General features: G+C 45.4%; 1 protein-coding gene across 2 annotated transcripts in view; it reads right to left on the reverse strand.

Annotated features, from left to right (window-relative positions):
* ACOT7 (acyl-CoA thioesterase 7) overlaps window positions 1-21,355 on the reverse strand; it is a 159,825-nt gene that overhangs the window by 123,665 nt on the left and 14,805 nt on the right. For both annotated transcript variants that reach the window (XM_038746445.1, XM_038746444.1), the window contains exon 3: window positions 11,713-11,869. In XM_038746445.1, coding sequence (XP_038602373.1) covers window positions 11,713-11,869 — 157 coding nt within the window. The remainder of the gene's footprint in view (window positions 1-11,712; window positions 11,870-21,355) is intronic.

Here is a 21,355-nt window from a genome sequence, read left to right on the forward strand (position 1 = left end):
GTTCCCTATGAGGAATGAAACAAGTTAGCAACTCAGGAGAATAGGAGTGAAGGACTAAACCAATTTCTGATGAAATTATACACATTAAGCCTCATTTTCTCCACCACACAATCTTCTGCCACTTTTTCCTCTTCAAAGTGGGAAAGATCACATTGAGAACTGGGGTTTTTAATGCAGATCTGAAGGCTCTGATTCACAGGTTTCTGAGAGGGTATGGAGGTTCTCAGATGGGAGATATGAGATGACTAGTAGAATTAGTATTTGTTAAGCATCCATCTGCAGTGTACTATACTAAGCACTAGGGAAGAACCTGGAGGAGAGATAGATATGGTCCCTGGCCCCAAGGGGCTCACGATCTAAGAATATGGTTTTGGAGTGGGAGGGTTGGAAACAGACACAAAAGGAAAAATGAAACAAAAACATAAAAGACAAGGATGATGCTAAATACAACAGCAGCAGAACTTCAGGCTTTCAACTGAACAGTCACCCAAATCACAGTCATGGTTACGATGGTGGCTTGCCAAACTTTCTAAAACTTTGGATGGCATCCTGCCCCTTGTTTGAGTTTTGCCACGGCTGAAGGAGGGGCCCATGGGAGTTCTTGTGGCATGGGAGTGGGGCAGACTTCCTCTGGCCCAGTGGATGCTGGAAGTTGCAACAATGGAGAGGCTAGAGGGTCATTCATTCAATCATACTTATTGAGTGCTTACTTGTACACAGCACTGTACTAAGTGCTTGGGAAGTACATATCGGCAACATATAGAGACGGTCCCTACCCAACAACGGGCTCACAGTCTAGAAGGGGTTGACAGACAAAAAAAACCCAAGTAAACAGGTGTTGCACTGTGGCCATTGAATCCTTCCTGGCCTAGAGAAGGGGCTGATGGGAGCCCCGGTGGCACAATCAATCAATCAATCAATCGTATTTATTGAGCGCTTACTATGTGCAGAGCACTGTACTAAGCGCTTGGGAAGTACAAATTGGCATCACATAGAGACAGTCCCTACCCAACAGTGGGCTCACAGTCTAAAAGGGGGAGACAGAGAACTGAACCAAACATACCAACAAAATAAAATAAGTAGGATAGAAATGTACAAGTAAAATAAATAAATAAATAAATAAATAGAGTAATAAATATGTACAACCATATATACATATATACAGGTGCTGTGGGGAAGGGAAGGAGGTAAGACGGGGGGATGGAGAGGGGGGACGAGGGGGAGAGGAAAGAAGGGGCTCAGTCTGGGAAGGCCTCCTGGAGGAGGTGAGCTCTCAGCAGGGCCTTGAAGGGAGGAAGAGAGCTAGCTTGGCGGATGGGCAGAGGGAGGGCATTCCAGGCCCGGGGGATGACGTGGGCCGGGGGTCGATGGCAGGACAGGCGAGAGCGAGGTACAGTGAGGAGATTAGTGGTGGAGGAGCGGAGGGTGCGGGCTGGGCAGTAGAAGGAGAGAAGGGAGGTGAGGTAGGAGGGGGCGAGGTGATGGAGAGCCTTGAAGCCCAGGGTGAGGAGTTTCTGCTTGATGCGCAGATTGATCGGTAGCCATTGGAGGTTTTTGAGGAGGGGAGTAATATGTCCAGAGCGTTTCTGGACAAAGATAATCCGGGCAGCAGCATGAAGTATGGATTGAAGTGGAGAGAGACACGAGGATGGGAGATCAGAGAGAAGGCTAGTGCAGTAGTCCAGACGGGATAGGATGAGAGCTTGAATTAGCAGGGTAGCAGTTTGGATGGAGAGGAAAGGGCGGATCCTGGCAATGTTGCGGAGCTGAGACCGGCAGGTTTTGGTGACGGCTTGGATGTGAGGGGTGAATGAGAGAGCGGAGTCGAGGATGACACCAAGAATGGAGTCGAGGATGGCACAGGGGTGGGATGGTTTATCTTCCCTGCAGTATGCCCTGGATGTTGGGGGCAAGGGAAGCAGTGAATGGTGTTCACCCCACTGCCACTATTTGAAGTCTTTTCAAGCCACTGAAACCAACTAATACAGCCACTGGCTTTATCCTGAGTGAAGGATGGTTTTGAAATCCTAGCTCTTCTTATGTATATGTGTGTGTGTGTGTGTGTGTGTACCAATGTTTCTCCCAGTAATAATGATGGTATTTGTTAAGCACTTACTGTGCGCCAAGCACTCTTCTAAGCACTAGAAATGGTTCTCTTTGGGAGCTGCACTACCTAGATGAAGCACTGTTGCCTCACCCCACATCTGAGATGGATTTAGCTGCTCTAAGCACCCTCCTCCTCCTGTTTACAGGTCTTCCTTGTTTCTTCTGCATAGTGGAGACAATACTCCTGGAGCATCACATAATCACTGACTGAAATTTTCAAAGAGGTCCAGGGTTCCGTGAGCGATACCCCATGAAGATGGCTCTCAGCCATTGAGACTGCTGTCACTAGGTTTCCACAAGGACATCCAGAAGCAGGCGTAGTGGACAGAGCCCAGGCCTATGAGACAGAAGGTCGTGGGTTCTAATCCCGGCTTTGCCACTTGTCTGCTGTGTGATTTTGGGCAAGTCACCTCACTTCTCTATGCCTCAGTTATCTCATCTATAAAATGGGGAATGAGACTCTGAGCTCCCATGTGGGATAGGGATTATGTCCAATCCAATTTGATTGCATCCACACCAGCACTTTACAGTACCTGGCACATAGTAAGTGCTTAATACCACAAATTATTATTATCATCATCATCATCACCATCATCGTTCATTATTAAGTAGATATAGCAAGGAAAGCCAGAAGGCTGGATGCTGGAGCTAGGGACATACCAGTTTAGGGACCCAGTCATGGATGTTTTCTCCAAAGGCTACCTCTCTTCAGAAGCAGCATGGTGTAGTGGATAGAGAATGGGCCTGGGAGTCAGAGGTCATGAGTTCTAATCCCGGCTCCACCACTGGCCTGTTGTGTGACCTTGGGCAAATCACAACTTCTCTGGGCTTTGGTTACCTCATTTGTAAAATGGGAATTGAGACTGTGAGCCCCACATGGGACAGGGAATGTGTCCAACCCCATCTGCCTGTATCCACCCCAGCACTTAGTACAGTGCCTGGCACATAGTTAAGTGCTTAACAAATACTATAATTATTATTATATGACAGCTCCATCTGCCCACCCCCTCCAACTGAGGGCCTGCCAGGAGAACTGCACATATTCAATACATCAACCACCCATCCCTTTCCTATTCCAACGCTCCATTCTCTCCCTGCATGGCTCAGTGGAAAGACCGTGGGCTTTGGAGTCATAGGTCATGGGTTCAAATCCCAGCTCCACCAATTGTCAGCTGTGTGACTTTGATGCACAGTGAAGTTAAGTGACTTGCCCAGTTACCACATCTGTAAAATGGGGATTAAAGACTGTGAGCCCCTGTGGGACAACCTGATCACCTTGTAACTTCCCCAGCACTTAGAACAGTGCTTTGCACATAGTAAGTGCTTAATAAATGTCATTATTATTATTACCCCAGCACTTAGAACAGTGTTTGGCACATAATAAGCACTTACAAATACCATAATTATTATTATTATTATTATTATCCACATGACTGAGGTTGGGCCAGGTACAGGTACAGGAACTTCATTTCTTGGGTTTTGCTTGAGCCATGGTTGGGCTGACTGGAAGCAGGCCAGGAGGGCCCTGGAATTTTTGTCTTGCAGATCTCTTTTAAACCTTGCTCCTCTGGGTCTTGCCAGCCTGAATCTATTTTGCCACTCCAAGTTCCTAATGTGTTGCCAACACAAATGTGAGATTAAAAAAAAGAGACACCATGATTTTGAAACTTCAGGCAAATAATATGGAAAAATATTTTCACTGCACTTTGACTGAGAGTGAATCTGACAACATGCTTTTGGGAATAAAGATTTACTGTTCCACTCGGCTAAATCCATCCTGACAAGATGGTTACCATAGCAACAATGAGGGGCCCTTTTCTAAGCCTAAGTGAATACTGTGCACTAAATTATGCAAAACATGTTAATTTCAATTTTTCAATCATCTAATAAAATCATCAAAAGACAATTCAAATTCAGAAAACATCCATTTTAAAAATCTTAAAAGCTGCACAGCTATTTTCTGGGGTAATTCTCCCCTGTTCACTCCCAAGTGAGTTTAATATTTTGACACTTGGATTAGACAAATGTGCCGCCTAAATAGCAAAGATTTCTAGAGCTGTCTGGATGAATGTGGGCCCACATGGCTTGACTGACAGAATCTCAGAGGAAGTCAGTATTGTCTGGTTAAGATGCTCAGATTAGCACGTGCCAACTCTTCCCAACTCTTTCCCTGCCCACCTTGCCAGCTTTGGGTAGGGGAGGTGGAGCCTGCATTTGAAGGGAAAGGTGAAGGCTGTCCAGGAGTCCTGGGGGCAGAGAGATAGCAAGGCACACCTGAAGCAGCAATAGCCAAGGACTGTAGAGCCTTTTAGTCATTTTGGCAGAAAATCTACAACATTCATAGATGTAGCTTCTCCTTCGCCAGCATCATCTTCCAACTGAAGGACAGTCAGGATTCACTAACTAATCTGAAAAGCACTAACAGACTTCACCATTTTTCCACATTTGAACTACATCCATGGCTCATTCCTGAGGCTGCCATATTGGCCCGGGCATTGACTCCCATCCTTCCCAGCAGTATCCTCAGATGAGATCTCTTCCCTCCTCTCAAGTGCTACTCTGGCCACCTGTGCTTCTGACCCTATTCCCTCTCATCTTATAAAATCTCTCACTCTGTCCCTCCTCCCCTCCTTAACTTCCATCTTCAACCGCTCACTCTCCACTGTTTCCTTCCCCTCTGCTTTCAAACATAACCACGTCTCCCCCAACCTAAAAAAAACCCTCTCTTGACCCTACCTCCCCTTCCAGTTATAGCTCTATCTCCCTCCTACCATTCCTTTCCAAACTCCTTGAACGAGTCGTCTACACCCGCTGCCTCAAATTCCTCAATGCCAACTCTCTCCTCGACCCCCTCCAATCTGGCTTCCGTCCCGTACATTCCACCGAAACTGCCCTCTCAAAGGTCACCAATGACCTCCTGCTTGCCAAAACCAACGGCTCCTACTCTATCCTAATCCTCCTCGACCTCTCAGCTGCCTTCAACACTGTGGACCACCCACTTCTCCTCAACACGTTATCCAACCTCGGCTTCACAGACTCTGTCCTCTCCTGGTTCTCCTCTTATCTCTCCGGCCATTCATTCTCAGTCTCTTTTGCGGGCTCCTCCTCCCCCTCCCATCCCCTTACTGTAGGGGTTCCACAAGGGTCAATTTTTGGTCCCCTTCTGTTCTCTATCTACACTCACTCCCTTGGTGAACTAATTTGCTCCCATGGCTTCAACTATCATCTCTACGCTGATGACACCCAAATCTACATCTCTGCCCCTGCTCTCTCTCCCTCCCTTAAGGTTTGTGTCTCCTCCTGCCTCCAAGACATCTCCATCTGGATGTCTGCCTGCCATCTAAAACTCAATATGTCAAGACTGAACTCCTTATCTTCCCTCCCAAACCCTGCCCTCTCCCTGACTTCCCCATCACTGTTGATGGCACTACCATCTTTTCCGTCTCACAAGCCCGCAACCTTGGTGTCATCCTCGACTCCACTCTCTGTTCACCCCTCACATCCAATCCGTCACCAAAAAGTACCAGTCTCACCTCCGCAACATCATCAAGATCCGCCCTGTCCTCTCCATCCAAACCGCTACCCTGCTCGTTCAATCTCTCTTCCTATCCCTACTGGATTACTGCATCAGCCTCCTCTCTGATCTCCCATCCTCCTGTCTCTCCCCACTTCAATCTATACTTCATGTTGCTGCCCGGATCATCTCTGTGCAGAAACGCTCTGGGCTTGTCACTCCCCTCCTCAAAAATCTCCAGTGGCTACCAATCAACCTATGCATCAGGCAAAAACTCCTCACTCTTGGCTTCAAGGCTCTCCTTCACCTCTCCCCCTCCTACCTCACCTCCCTTCTCTTCTTCTACAGCCCAGCCTGCACCCTCCACTCCTCTGCCACTAACCTCCTCACTGTGCCTCGTTCTCGCCTGTCCCGCCGTCGACCCCTGGCCCATGTCCTCCCCCTGGCCTGGAATGCCCTCCCTCCGCACACCCACCAAGCTAGCTCTCTTCCTCCCTTCAAAGCCCTACTGAGAGCTCACCTCCTCCAGGAGGCCTTCCCAGACTGAGCCCCCTCCTTCCTCTCCCTCTCCCCATCCCCCCCCCACCCTACCTCCTTCCCCTCCCCACAGCACCTATATATATGTTTGTACAGATTTATTACTCTATTTTACTTGTACATATTTACTATTCTATTTATTTTATTTTGTTAATATGTTTTGTTTTGTTGTCTGTCTCCCCCTTCTAGACTGTGAGCCCACTGTTGGGTAGGTACCGTCTCTATATGTTGCCAACTTGTACTTCCCAAGCGCTTAGTACAGTGCTCTGCACACAGTAAGCACTCAATAAATACAATTGAATGAATGAATGAATGAACTGACTTACTCCCTAGCCCCACTTTATGTTGGTAACATGTTATCTTAGTAGCTTTGCCTAAGGGGCACTTGCTTTTTCTTCTGCAGATGCCAGGGTGAATGGTTCCATAAAAATGCAGAAATGAATAGCTCACTGCCCTGGGTGCTCCCCGACCCCCAGCTTTCCTAGGAGACTCCTCAAACCATTTAAGTTGATTAACACATTTTGCTTCCTAAAAGCAACAGCTTTGGGAGCCCTTCCTGGCTGAAGTGCTGACAGGTTTCTCACTCCTCAACCATGGTCAACGTAATTGAAATCCCAGAGGTGAAGAGTTACCAGTACTCCATTTACAGCCTCTACAATCCCAAGGTGACTGGACAGGACCTGCCACACTCAAAGCTGACGGCACAGCTTGATTCATTCATTCAACCATATTAAGTGCTTACTGTGTGCAGAGCACTGTACTAAGCGCTTGGGAAGTACAAGTTGGCAACATATAGAGACGGTCCCTACCCAACAACAGGCTCACAGTCTAGAAGGGGGAGACAGACAACAAAACAAGGCATGTCAAGAGCTGGTTATTAACCACATTGGCATTCATGTTTCCAAAAGGAAATTATTCTAACCCCTTACAGCAGATTACTTATATTCCTGATTGATATATTGGTGAGTCTGCTGTTGCTCCAGTGAAAGGAGCCCTAGGTTCTAGTCCTGCTCCTGCTTATAGAGCCCATGATATCAGTGGTGAAGGTTTCTGACTGAAGAATCTCCTAGGACATCGCATGAGATGGACAGATCCAGCAGGAACCCTGAAACAAATAGCAGGTCAATGCGGGCGGCAAAGCCCATAGCAGCCTGCAGGGCAACTGCCTTCTGGGTCATGGTATTTCAGCACAGCATTGCTGGGGTCTCTTCAGCCCTAAATAGGCCCTGTGCATAGGAAATCTTTACAGGTAACTCCCCAATTTGCTGCACTGGGGTCTGCCTACTCCCTCATTATTCTCCGTACCCCAGTGGGAACATGACCGGCTGGAATGAGAGAGTGTCAGTGGTGCTGTACAAGTCACTAGCACTTTCACGCAGATTCTTGAACCTGAAGTCCCAGGACTGAACCTCATCCACCTCTCCCAGTTGGAGACTCCAGCGTGGGTGAAAGTGCACGCAAATTCAAGTCAAGTTTGACTTGAAAATAAACAGCTCTAACACCACACATTTAATGTCTCACTTCACCTCTGATGTATGTACATGATGTGCTCAGCCACAATACCACAGCTCTTCTTTGGAGGGGGGAAGGGGGGCGTTCTCCACTTTTTCATTCTTTTGATTTCTTTTCTCCCTAAACCATTCACCGGTGAATCTTCCTTGATATTTACAAATTTGGGGGGCTAGAAAGGAAATCATTCAGGTGCGAAATTGATGACAGAGACTAGTTCATCCAAGGGATTACTATATTGCTGTCACTTTTGCCCTTGGACTGCCTCAGAACTCAGATTTATTTAGAAACTCCATTGCAATGTAAGCTCTCTCATAACATCAGGGCAAAGTGAAGTGTCCACAAAATTTTCTCAAACCTAAGCTGAAGTATGATCTTAGCTGAATATTTGGCCCCAGCAAGTACAGGCCTATAGCATGCTAACCAAAGAGTCAATTTGTTTGCAAATAATTTAGAGCTACTGAAAACCCTATTCCACATGTTTCATGAATTTTAAAACTCTGCAGGAGCCCAAAACAACAAAGGAACTCAATTTTCCGGAAAAATAAAAGGAGAGAGCTTGCCTTAAAGTGAGATAATCTAATTAAAAATCTTCATTGAAGGGAAAAGCCAGCCTATCGCTGTACATAGCTGGGTGAAGAGATAGATGATCCTGCTTAAAAAGAAAAGCGGGGAATGCTGTCTGAAGGGTCTACTGATGGGGTGGGGGGGAGCTTGGATCTTCCCTGTGTGAGAAGGTAACATGGGAGACATTCTGCTAACAGAATGGTGATTTGCCACACATTAAACTATGTGAAAAGAAAAAAAAAATTCCTTTAGCTGCTTGAGGGAGGAAAGACGAAGAAAGGTGATCTCAGAAGACTCAAGCAAGCAACGCCTTGGAAACAAGTGGAGATTCAAGGAGTGGGGGTGGGACCTAAAATGCCCCCCTTGAGGCAGAAGAACAAAGAAGTCACAGCTTGGAAAGCCAAGAAACTGATGACGCTAACTCAGTGTACTGGGCACTTACAGGCACCTTGGGGAGCGTGGGTTTACGTAATCTGGGGGAGTAGAACAACAGATAAGGAGAGTGACTTCGACCCCTTGGTTCTGCCACTGGGAGCTCTGGATTTTTTTCTAACTGCTCCATCAGTGAGTAGACTGCAATTTGGTATTGTTATAAAAATGAAGGGCCAGTCCTGCTTTCTGAGATAACGAGACATCTCAGTGTTCCAACGCCAACATAATAAACATCAGCTGTTGCTCTCTTAGTACCATTCCATACTCCATTACTTTAGCACGTTAGTGTTGCAGTTACAATCCTAACCGCCTATTAATTCAACCAGTCGGTAAAAGTTTATGATTAATTATTTGGCAAATGGTGTTCAAATGCTTTCAGTTTCTTTCCAAAGTCAAAAATCTCCCAATCCCTTCCTTCAGTTTTTTGATTGAGAACCACCCTGGCAGAATCTGGATTAAAATTACCCATTTGGAAGCACAGAATCCATCTGACTATAGCAGGATAGCTTAGATCAGCCCCAATAGCCAGAAAACTTTTACACAAACTCCTAAATGGAGAATCCAGTTCTGAAACAGTCAATTTTAAATAGAGAGAAAGAGACACTTATGACTTCAATTTTACAAGTCAAAGAACAGAATCAATTAGTCCTCAATTAGATATGGATTCAGGTCTCATTTTTACTCCAGGGGACACTTCTCCATCCCACTCCAGTTTCCTCAGTGGCATATTCTGTTTTAGTGGGCTCACCCGGGCTATACCTTCTCATTGTCCCATGAAGAGAATTCAGAAAATGGGGAAATTTGTCCCCTCTGTGTTTCTCACATGCTCACAGTGCACCATAGGAACACCAGAGGCAGTTGATAGGGAGAACTGCAAAAACCTGCTCAAAGAGCAATATTCTCTAGCTGCTGAGAAAAGCCAGATAAGAAATACAAAGAAGGGCTGTTTAGTTTTGTTTTACTGATAGGGCTGCACATAAAGTGAAATCAAACTGGTCATATACCCAATCCCTTCCGCAACCATCAGTGAAGAGCGAAATAGGAAAGCACAGATATGCCTGGTCTTAACTATGCACTTAACCAGTGCATTAGGCACAAGCCCATTCCCTGAAACCTTCTACTGCTTTTCTCCTCTTGGCAACTATCCAATAGCAGCAGCAAGAAAAAGCAGAAGATGGGTGACACTCACAGGCCAATTGCCCTTCTTCTTCCTCCTCCCCACCTAGCACAAAACCCACCCAGTCAGAGGAACCAAACAACCTTCTGACATTAAGCTCGTTGTGGGCAGGGAATGGATCTGTTTATGATTATCTTGTACTGTCCCAAGCGCTTAGTACAGTGCTCTGCACACAGTAAGTGCTTAATAAATACAACTGAATGGTTGAATGAATATTACCCCTTAGTTCAGCCTTTCTATGGCAGGTGTCCCAGTGGCTATATCTTCCCAGCTGGGCAGAAGAGAGCCACATTATGTTCTTACCTGAGCCCACTAATATTCTGCAATTATCCAAAAGCATTGTTACCCCAAAGCGGCCTGCATCTTAGATGTCACCCCATCCCTAGCCTGGGAACATGGGATAATCGCCCAGTTAGCTTTCCCAACCACTTGGACCTGCAGCCTTCCAGAACCCTTGCTTCTTTACCTGACTACAATGAATAATTGTAGTCTCCCCCTCCCTATCCCCTCCACCCTACCTCCTTCCCCTCCCCACAGCACCTGTATATATGTTTGTACATATTTATTACTCTATTTTATTTGTACATATTTATTCTATTTATTTTATTTTGTTAATGTTTTGTTCTCTGTCTCCCCCTTCTAGACTGTGAGCCCACTGTTGGGTAGGGACCGTCTCTATATGTTGCCAACTTGTACTTCCCAAGAACTTAGTACAGTGCTCTGCACACAGTAAGCGCTCAATAAATACGATTGAATGAATGATTTAGATCAACTATGTCATGATTCTACTCATCAGATATGCGGGGATCAGCAAATATTGCACACCACCCAATCACCAAAAAAAAAAATTCTCAACAGCTATATTGCCATGGGACTTGAAAAATCGCTTAATGCGTTCATGTGGGAAAACTGAAAGTTTATTAAAATAGCACTTGGTGCAGCACCTTGCACATAAGGGAATTTAATAGGTGTTCTCAGAATTAAATTGATCAGTTGCAACACTATAATTATTTACTAAGGGTGCACACTGTGCCAGGCACTGGGAGATGCAATAAAGGTTCACAGTTGTGACCCCTGTTCTTATGAAGCTCACAACCTAAAATTGGGAGAAGGTAATATAGATGAGAAAAACTCCTAACTCTCAAAAATTAAGGAAATCCATAATAACCCAGGAACAACAGTTGATGATAATACATGTGTGTGTATGTGCATGCAAATGCATATGTAAATACTTTAAACTCAAACCACCTTAGGGCTTAGTATAGTGCTTGGCACATAGTACGTGCTTAACAAGCATAATAATAATTATCTCAGAATTTTTACTGAGTATGTCAGTACTGTGTACTGCAGTTGTGTGGTGGGGAAAAAAAGTATCTGCTGAAAGAGATTACAGACAAAGGAAGAGTCCTGCCTTGATCACCGCAAACCCAGTTATAAAAAGAAATGTGTGTGCATGTTAGAACCATCACCACATTCCCCTGCAGTTGCCACGTGGGAAGATGAAAATGGGTTGCCATGGTTACCACTGCTGAGGAAGAGAATATTCAGATCAAGCCCAAGCCAAAGGTTCATCCCAGTGAATCTCCAATCCAGAAGCGATTAGTTGGAAGCCTACAGCAGCAGCAGAAAATGGGGCCTTTAAAGCAGGCCACCTTCTGGGAACAGCAAAGGTGTGGGTTTCCACATCTCCCCACAGAGATAACACTTGGAAATAACAACTAAAACAGGAAACAGACAAGCACAGAGCGCACACGGCCATTCCGCCTCCTCACCAACCTCAACGTCACTGGTGGCTCACACAAATCAAAGGGCACAACCTGCCCTCACTTCTCTATCCCAGTGCCTCTAATGAGACTCCCGTGGGCGTTACCTGTGAGAATGTTTTCAGACATCACGTTAACCTGGACCTCCACTGAATGCTTCGAGGTGTAGGTGATCTCGGCACTCACATGGGCCACCTCGCCGATGCACATGGGTGACAAGAAGTCTGTGCGCTCCACTCGGGCCAGGGCAGCTACACAGCTCTCCTAGGGGTGATCCAAAAATAGAACAGATTAGTTGGACTCATGCAGGGCTTTTTCCCAGGCAAACAGGCCCATAAAAAACATGGGCCCACTGCTGTAAGTCACCAATAAAGAGAAGGATTCAGTCTCTAATACATTTTAGCCAAGCCAGTAAATATAGGCAAGCCAGAAACACAGTCCATTCATTTATTCATTGAATCACATTTATCGAAGACTTACTATGTGTAGAGCACTGTATTAAATGCTTGGGAGAGTACGAAAAAACAGTAACCAGGCACATTCCCTGCCCATGGGCTTACAGTCTAAAGGGGGAGACAGACGTTACTATAAATAAATTACAGATATATACATAAGTGCTGTGGGACTGGGAGGGTGGATGAAAAAAGGGGCAATTCAGGGTGACACAGAAGGGAGTTGGGGAAGAGGAAAAGAGGGCTTAGAGAAGGCCTCTTGGAGGAGAAGTGTTTTCAATAAAGCTTTGAAGGGGGAGAATTGTCGAATTTGAGAAAGGAGAGCGTTCCAGGCTAGAGGCAAGATGTGGACAAGTGGTTGGCAGCAAGTTAGACAAGATCAAGGTTGAGTGAAGTTAGAACTAGAGGAGTGCTGTGTGCAGGCTGGGTTGTAGTAAAAGAGTAGCATGGTAAGATAGGAGGGGGCAAGGTGATTAAGTGCTTTAAAGCCAATGGTGAGTTTTTGTTTCATGTGGAGGTGGATGGGCAACCACTGGAGTTTCTTAAGAAGTGGGGAAACATGGCCTGAACGTTTTTGTACACAAATGATCCAGGCAGCAGAGTGAAGCATGGACTGGAGTGGGGAGAGACAGGAGACAGGAAGGCCAGCAAGGAGACTGACACAGTAGTCACGGAGGGATAGGATAAATGATTGGATTAATGTGGTAGCAGTTTGGATGGACAAGAAAGGGAGAATTTTAGCACTGTGAAGGTGGAACTGGCAGGATTTAGTGATGGATTGAATATGTGGGTTGAATAAGAGAGAGGAGGCCTCAAGCCTTCCCCAGCACTTGTAAGGCTACTTCAGCAACTTACAACCCATAGGAATGACTGTAAGCTCATCTCCGGCCTGTAAGCTTGTGGGCAGGGAATGTGTCTGTGTATTTGTTGTAATGTACTATCCCAAGTGCTTAGTACAGTGCTCAATCAGTACAACCGAATAAATGAATGAAGGTCCAGCTGGCCTTGCTCTAGCCAGTCTCTCTATTACGACCTTAGCCAGGAACTGATAGTTCTATATAGATCTTGTCAATTCAGAATGGCTCACTGTAATTCCACAATTTAAGTTAACCACCCACGACAACACACAACATCCAATTTCTGTGAACCATACTTCTCTCCCTCACCTCCCTCAAACCCTACCTTAGGCCTGCTCCAGACAAGCCTACTCCACATCACTGAAACTGACTTGGGTGAGTTAAGGAGTTGGAAGCATAAATCTGATTAAATCAGGACCAGATTAACCCCCACAGAAACCCCAGAGCTGATCCAGCAGGCAGTACTCACATATGTGGTGTTTGACATCATTAACTCACAAGGCATGACACAATCTGATGACATTATTCATTCATTCAATCATATTTATTGAGCACTTACTGTGTGCACAGCACTGTACTAAGCACTTGGGAAGTACAAGTTTGCAACATATAGAGATGGTCCCTACCCAACAACGGGCTCACATCATCATCATTATCATCAATCGTATTTATTGAGCGTTTACTGTGTGCAGAGCACTGTACTAAGCGCTTGGGAAGTAGAAGTTGGCAACATATAGAGACAGTCCCTACCCAACAGTGGGCTCACAGTCTAGAAGGGGGAGACAGACAACAAAACAAAACATATTAACAAAATAAAATAAATAGAATATGTACAAGTAAAATAGAGTAATAAATATGTACAAACATATATACACATATACAGGTGCTGTAGGGAGGGGAAGGAGGTAAGTTCGGGGGACGGGGAGGGGGAGAGGAAGGAGGGGGCTCAGTCTGCGAAGGCCTCCTGGAGGAAGTGAGCTCTCAGTAGGGCTCTGAAGGGAGGAAGAGAGCTAGCTTGGTGGATGTGCGGAGGGAGGGCATTCCAGGCCAGAGGGAGGACGTGGGCTGGGGGTCGATGGTGGGACAGGCGAGAATGAGGCACATCAGCTGTGTGACTTTGGGCAAGTCACTTAACTTCTCTGTTTCATCTGTAAAATGGGGATTAACACTGTAAGCCTGAGGTGGGACAACCTGATAACCTTGCCTCCACCCCAGCACTTAGAACAGTACCTGGCACATAGTAAGCACTTAATAAATACCACTTTTATTACTAGTATAATTTTTATTACTAACTTGTATCTACTCAGTACTTCATTAGTGCCTGGCACTTTGTCAGTTCTTAAGAAGTATGGTAGAAAGGAAATAGGAACGTGGAATTTGAGTAGGGTATGGTTTGGGCTGTTATATCAGATTTCCTCATTAGCTTTATTGATATTGCTAATGTTACAACAATTGGAGATGTCTTTGGTGCCAGAATGAATCAATCAGCCATTCAGTGGCATTTATTGAGTGCTTACTGTGTGCAAAGCACTGCACTAAATGAGGTTGCAAGCTTTTCTATGTTGCTATTCAAGCTGTCGGATCCTCCACAAGAACTTAAATTCCTTCAGGGCAGGGATGGTATCTACTATTGCATTCCTGCAAGCATTCAGCATAGTGCTGTGCATAGAACAAGTACTCAATAATAATAATAATGATGATGGCATTTATTAAGCACTTACTATGTGCAAAGCACTGTTCTAAGCACTGGGGGGAATACAAGGAGATGAGGTTGTCCCATGTGGGGCTCACAGTCTTAATCCCCATTTTACAGATGAGATAACTGAGGCACAGAGAAGTTAAGTGACTTGCCCAAAGTCACACAGCTGACAATTGGCAGAGCCGGGGTTTGAACCCATGACCTCTGACTTCAGAGCCCGTGCTCTTTCCACTGAGCCACACTGCTTCACTAAAAACATATTAACAAATTAACAACAAATATCGACAAGTGGCGGGGCTGGGATTTGAACCCATGACCTCTGACTCCCAAGCCTGCGTTCTTTCCAGTGAGCCACGCTGGAAATAATAAATAGTATTGCTTGGTTGGGAGAGGAATTGAATGCATGGTATTTTATACATTTCCCCCAAACATGGGGCTATTTGAACCCTACTAAATTGGACCACAGCCTCGACCTGTGGAAAGACTAGGGGACTGAGAATCTGGAGACCTTGATTTTAATTTCAGCTCTGCAGATGGCTTGTTGTCTGACCTTATTATGTTATGCTATGCATGCCTTCTTTATGACCATCTTAGACTGTGAACCCCATATGAGACATGGACCGTGTCCAACCTGATGATCTGTATCTACTTCAGCATTTAGCATGTCGTAGTGGATAGGGCACGGGCCTGTGAGTCAGAATGTCATGGGTTCTAATCCACTTGTCTGCTGTGTGACCCTGAGCAAATCATTTCACTTCTCTGTGCCTCAGTTACCTCATCTGTAAAATGGGCATTGAGATTGTGAGCCCCACAAGGGACAGAAACTCTGTCCATCCCTATTTGCTTGTATCCACTCCAGTGCTCAATACAATGCCCCAGCACACAGTATGTCCTCAACAAATACCACTAAGGACAGTGGATGGCACAGAATAAGCACGTAACAAATGCCATAATAATAATAACAATAATAATGATCATAATCTCCCCAGCTTCACCCTGATCCTACCCCTTCCCAGAAGTCACTCCACTGCACCCTGGGGTAGGGCACTGGGCAAAACTGCAGCACTCCAAGTTTAGGAGTTCTCCTCTTCTTCCCTCCATGCTAGCTGTGCCATGCCCATCTCCCAGCCTTGCCCCACCAACAGAGCTCCATGGGTTCCTACTGACTCTCCCATAACTTGCCCTACAGACCCAAGCCCCAAAGCCAGAAAAGGCAGGAGCAGCTGCTGATGCTGGGATCCTCCAGGAGGGCCAGGGTTTCCTGTTATAGTAACAGCATGGCAATAACTGGTGGGATTCAGATCAGGGTCTTCTGCCTCTTCCCCAGCTCTGCCACCCTGTCCTCCTGCCACCCACTAACTTTCTCACTGTGCCTCTATCTCATCTATCACACCGCCAACCCCTCACCCACATCCTGCCTCTGGCCTGGAACCCCCTCGCTCCTCAAATCCAACAGACAATTACTCTCCCCTGCTTCAAAGCCTTAGTGAAGGTACATCTCCTCTAAGAAACCTTCCCTAAGCCTCCCTTTCCTCTTCTCCCACTCCCTTCTGAGTCACCCTGACTTGCTCCCTTTGTTCCTCCCACTGCCCAGCCCCACAGCATTTATGTACATATCTGTAATTTACTTATTTATACTCATGTCTGTCTGTCTCTAGATTGAGAGATCATTGTGGGCAGGGAATGTATCTGTTGATTGTTGTTTTGTACTCTCCCAAGCGCTTAGTACAGTGTTCTGCACACAGCACTCAATAAATACAATTGAATGAATGAAAGATACGTGACTACTGTACTGACTCTGTGAGCAAGTTGTCTACACCCACTGGCTCTGTACTGTACTGGGAAGTGGCAGGGGATTCTGCTCTGACCCCGGCCAAGAGATACCACTTGGCCAAAAGGCTAGAACAAAAAAGAATGTGTGAGAAGGAGCATGCAATAATAATGATGATAATAATAATAATAATAATGATAGCATTTGTTAAGCGTTTACTATGTGCCAGGCACTGAACGAAGCTCTGGGGTAGATACGAGCAAATCAGGCTGGACACAGTCCCTAACCCATGTGGGGCTCACAGTTTCGATCCCCATCTTACAGATGAGGTCCCTGAAGCCCAGAGAAGTGAAGTGAGTTGCACAAGGTCACAAAGCAGACAAGTGATGGATCCAGGATTAGAACCCACAACCTTCTGACTCCCAGACCTGTGCTAGCATGGCTCAGAGGACAGAGCACAGGCTTGGGAGTCACAGGTCATGGGTTCTAATCCCAGCTCTGCCAACTGTCAGCTGTGTGACTTTGGGCAAGTCACTTAACTTCTCTGTGCCTCAGTTCCCTCATCTGGAAAATGGGGATGAAGACTGTGAACCCCCTGTGGGACAACCTGATCACCGTGTAACCTCCTCAGGACTTAGAACAGTGCTTCGCACATAGTAAGCACTTAATAAATGCCATCATCATTATTATTATTATTATTATTATGTGGGACAACCTGATTACCTTGTATCCCCCCAGTGCTTAGAACAGTGCTTGGCACATAGTAAGCACTTAACAAATGCCATCATTATTATTATTATTACAACATGCAGTAGGTGGCCATATCTGATACCCAGCGGCTCCCGAAGGCCTCCAGTGTCATCTCATGATATCCCCAGGACCCATCACCCTGCAGGTACCTCCCACCTCAACTCTGTATCCTGACCTGCCTAGGAGAGTCATTCAGGCAACAGCTGTCCAGCATGGGATGGGTGTGCTGCCTCAACCCTGGGTAGCATTTGGCTGGGAGGCTGTGGGGCAGGGATTACAGCATCAGGAAGTAATAATAATAATAATTGTGGTATCTGTTAAGCACTTATCGTGTGTCAGGCACTGTACTAAGTGCTGGGGTGGACACAAGCAAATTGGGTTGGACACAGTCCCTGTCCCACATGGGGCTCACAGTCTCAATCCCCATTTTACAGATGAGGTAACTGAAGCTGGGGGAAGTGAAGTGACACGCCCAAGGCCACACAACAAATGGAAGAGCCAGGATTAGAACCCATGACCTTCTGATTCCCAGGCCCATTCTCTATCAGGCTCTGAACTTGGAACCCCCAGCTGCTTCGCCAGTCCCTTTCCTGACTGCTGAAGTCTTTCTCCCCATTTCTTCCTTCCCTAATCCCTTCTCCCCCAAGGAATGGTCTCTATACCCTTCCCTACCATTTGCAAAGTGGAGAACTTCTCTGAGTGCTTAGTACAGTACTCTGCACACAGTGAGTGCTTAATAAATACAATTGAATGAAATAAAAAGGTCAGGGCAGATGGCAGCGGCCATACGTAAGCTCCAACAGAAACTCACCCACTCTGACAGAGTGCATGCCCAGCAGTCATTTTAATATGAAATTAGAACGAAATTATCCATTGAACATCCCAAATAACGGCCACTTCGGTAGGCACAGGAGGACCGTGACTGCCATACAAAATGGTGATAGCTTGAGTCAAGAGGCTTTGCAACACTCATCTCCTCCCTCCCTTTAGCCTAAGGCACAGAACTGCAGCCCGAAGCCCCTGACTGGACTAATCTGACTGTATTTTCACCTTACAAAGAAGCAGCATGGCCTAGTGGAAAGAGCCCAGGCCTGGGAATTACAGGATATGGGTTCTAATCCCAGCTCTGCCGCTTGTCTGCTGTGTGACCTTGGGCAAGTTACTTAACTTCTGCAGGCCTCTGTTCTCTCCTCTGTAAAATGGGGATTAAGACAATGAGGTCCAAGTGGGACAGAGACTGCATCCAATCTGATTAGCTTGTATCTACTCCAGTACTTTGTACAATGTCTGGCACATAGTAAGCACTTAATACCCTTAAAAAACACCATGCATCCTGCTCCATGAGGGTTGAAAGGATGGTGTATCTCCCTGTTTCTAACTTGATTATCTTGTATCTACCCCAATGCTTAATACAGTGCCCAGCACATAAATGATTCAAAACAATGAAAAAAAAACACTGAAATCAATTGTATTTATTGAGTGCTCACTATGCTTAGCACACTGTACTAAGTGCTTGGGAGAGCTCAATAAGAAACTAGTAAAGAATGTGTCCATTTTCCTAGTACGTAAACTCCATGAAAGAAAAGATTATGTTTTTACATGTTTTACTCAGAGTTTTAGCCTAAAATACTATGCGTGGTTACTTAAAATAATTGCATAATATTAGCTTCATGAGCAATAATAGTATTTATTAAGTGTTTACTGAGTGCAGAGCACTGTACTAAGCACTGACACTTGCATAGGGATTGTCTCTATCTGTTGCCGAATTGTACCTTCCAAGCGCTTAGCACAGTGTTCTGCATACAGTAAGTGCTCAATAAATACGACAATGAAAGAGTATACATTTTGGGAATTAGACATGGACCCTGCCCCTAGAGGGGCTTACAGTATTCATAATCACTCGAGAATTCAGCTTTAGATCTACACACGAATGCATTTTATATAAATCACTTGTGAGAAAGACTGGCAAACTGGAGCTGAGCCAAATGCCTTTTTGGGGGGTTGGGGGTGGGCAGGTGCTATTTGTTAAGCAATTACAATGTACCAGGCAGTGTACGAAGTGCTAGGGTAGACACAAGCTAATCAGTTTGAACACAGTTCATGGCTCACAGTTTTAATCCCCATTTTACAGATGAGGTAACTGAGGCAAAGAAATTGTGATTTGCCCCAAATCTACAGGAAATTAAGTGGCAGAGGCAGGATTAGAACCCAGGCCCATCCTCTATCCATTAAGCTTTGCTCTGCTTGCCTCCCTTGACAATTTTTAAATTCACCAACTGCCTTTCAACCGTTATTGCTGCTTCCCAAACTTGACTCCTATGGCATAACCATCACTATATCCACAGAGAGGCACTCCAGGCACTCTTTTATAGGCAGCCTCAGGTTTCCTAGTGAACAGCAGTCCTGTACTCCAACATCAAAGTAGAATTTCCATTAAAAAAAAAAGGAAAAAGGAAATCTCAGTGTTATGCTCTTCACTTGGGAGACTGCATAAGTAGTAGTGGAACTTTTCTCAGAGATGAGATGCTCGTGAGTTACATTAAAAAAGTGTTTGGGATTTACCGAGAGGGAGAAGAGTTTGTTTCCCTTTTTGCCCTTGGAAATTGCTCTTATGCAAGCCAAGTGACAAGCCAATAGCACCATCTAATGGAATCTGAGAAGATAAAACAATGGATGGGACACGTGTGCTCTTAGCCAAAAAAAGAGAAAGGACTAAATAATGCAGACCTTAATCTTCCGGAGACTGCCCTAGTTCACAGAATCCCTGAAATAGAGGAGAGGGAAAAAGAGATCGAAGGGAGAGAGAAATAGAAAAAAGAGAGAGAGACAGGCAGACAGACAGACAGACAGACAGAGAGTGTGTCTGTCTGTCTCCTTGGTTCTTTTCCAAAAGAGATTTTTGGGGAAAGAGAAGCTGGGGAAGAATGGAAATCTGGGAGGAGTTTGGTTTTCATCTACTAAAGCCTTTCAATAACAGACACTATTTTCAAGGTAAAAGCTGAGAAAAACACTTAATACAGAAATCCACCTAGAATCTACATTTTACAGAGACTAGCAAATTACCAGCCAACTTGAAAGAAGCAAATATTTAATTAGCAAATTACCATTCATCTTGGAAAGGGCAAATATTTGGTTATTAGGCAACTGACCTACATGAGGACTTTGTTAGTGAGCTGTCAATACCCTTAGCAAAGGGATTCTGAAGTCCTTCTGACTGAGGCCAAATGCCAGATGTCATGGTATTTTATATGGTCCACAGACTTTATTATATTTGTGGCTTAGCACATATTGAAAAATACTTATAAATGTAGATGCTGGATGAAAAGAGACAGGAAGTGGGACTTTCAAGATATGCTATAATCACTGATGCTTTATGAAAGGTGAATTTCTTTATGCTGGTGCCAATCGGTACCCTGAAGCAGCATGGCTCAGTGGGAAGAGCATAGGCTTTGGAGTCAGAGGTCATGGGTTCAAATCCTGGCTCTGCCAATTGTCAGCTGTGTGACTTTGGGCAAGTCATTTAACTTCTCTGGGCCTCAGTTCCCTCATCTGTCAAATGGGGATTAAGACTGTGATCCCCACGGAGGGACAACCTGATCACTTTGTAACCTCCCCAGCGCTTCAAACAGTGCTTTGCACATAGTAAGCACTTAATAAATGTCATCATTATTACTATTATTACCCTATGTTTTGAGCACTTCCACAATGACATTTGGGAACCTTTCCTTAGACAATGGTATCAGTGTAGGGCACAGTTTCAGAAATATTATCTGGTTGCACTGAGGGAGATTTAGTGTCAATCCCATCAGAGGTGGTTGCAGTAAGAAATGGAAAATGCTGACTTGTAAATTGGGGGAATCATAGCTCAGGAGCAAGAGAGAATCTTAAGAGCTAAAGGACCCCTGGGCCAAGCCAAGAGATCCCAGAGCTAAGAGCCCATGAGCCCAGATTCAGCAGAGAGAACTGCATCTAAGGAAACAGATCCAGTACCTCCAGCTAATTTGAGAGAGACCTGGAAGATAAATAATGGCCCAGAACAGATGAAAGATAGAGTGGGGACAGAGCAGATGCTTGCGCCATCCCTTCTTCCCTCCTTGACCCCCATCCTCAACTGTTCACTATACAATGGCTTCTTCCCCATTGCTTTCAAACATGTTCCTATCTCTCCTATCCTAAAAAAACCCTCCCTTGACCCCATGATTCCCTCCAGTTTTCACTCTC

This window comes from Tachyglossus aculeatus, chromosome 5, assembly GCF_015852505.1.
Source record: "Tachyglossus aculeatus isolate mTacAcu1 chromosome 5, mTacAcu1.pri, whole genome shotgun sequence".
Classification (NCBI taxonomy): Eukaryota; Metazoa; Chordata; class Mammalia; order Monotremata; family Tachyglossidae; genus Tachyglossus; species Tachyglossus aculeatus.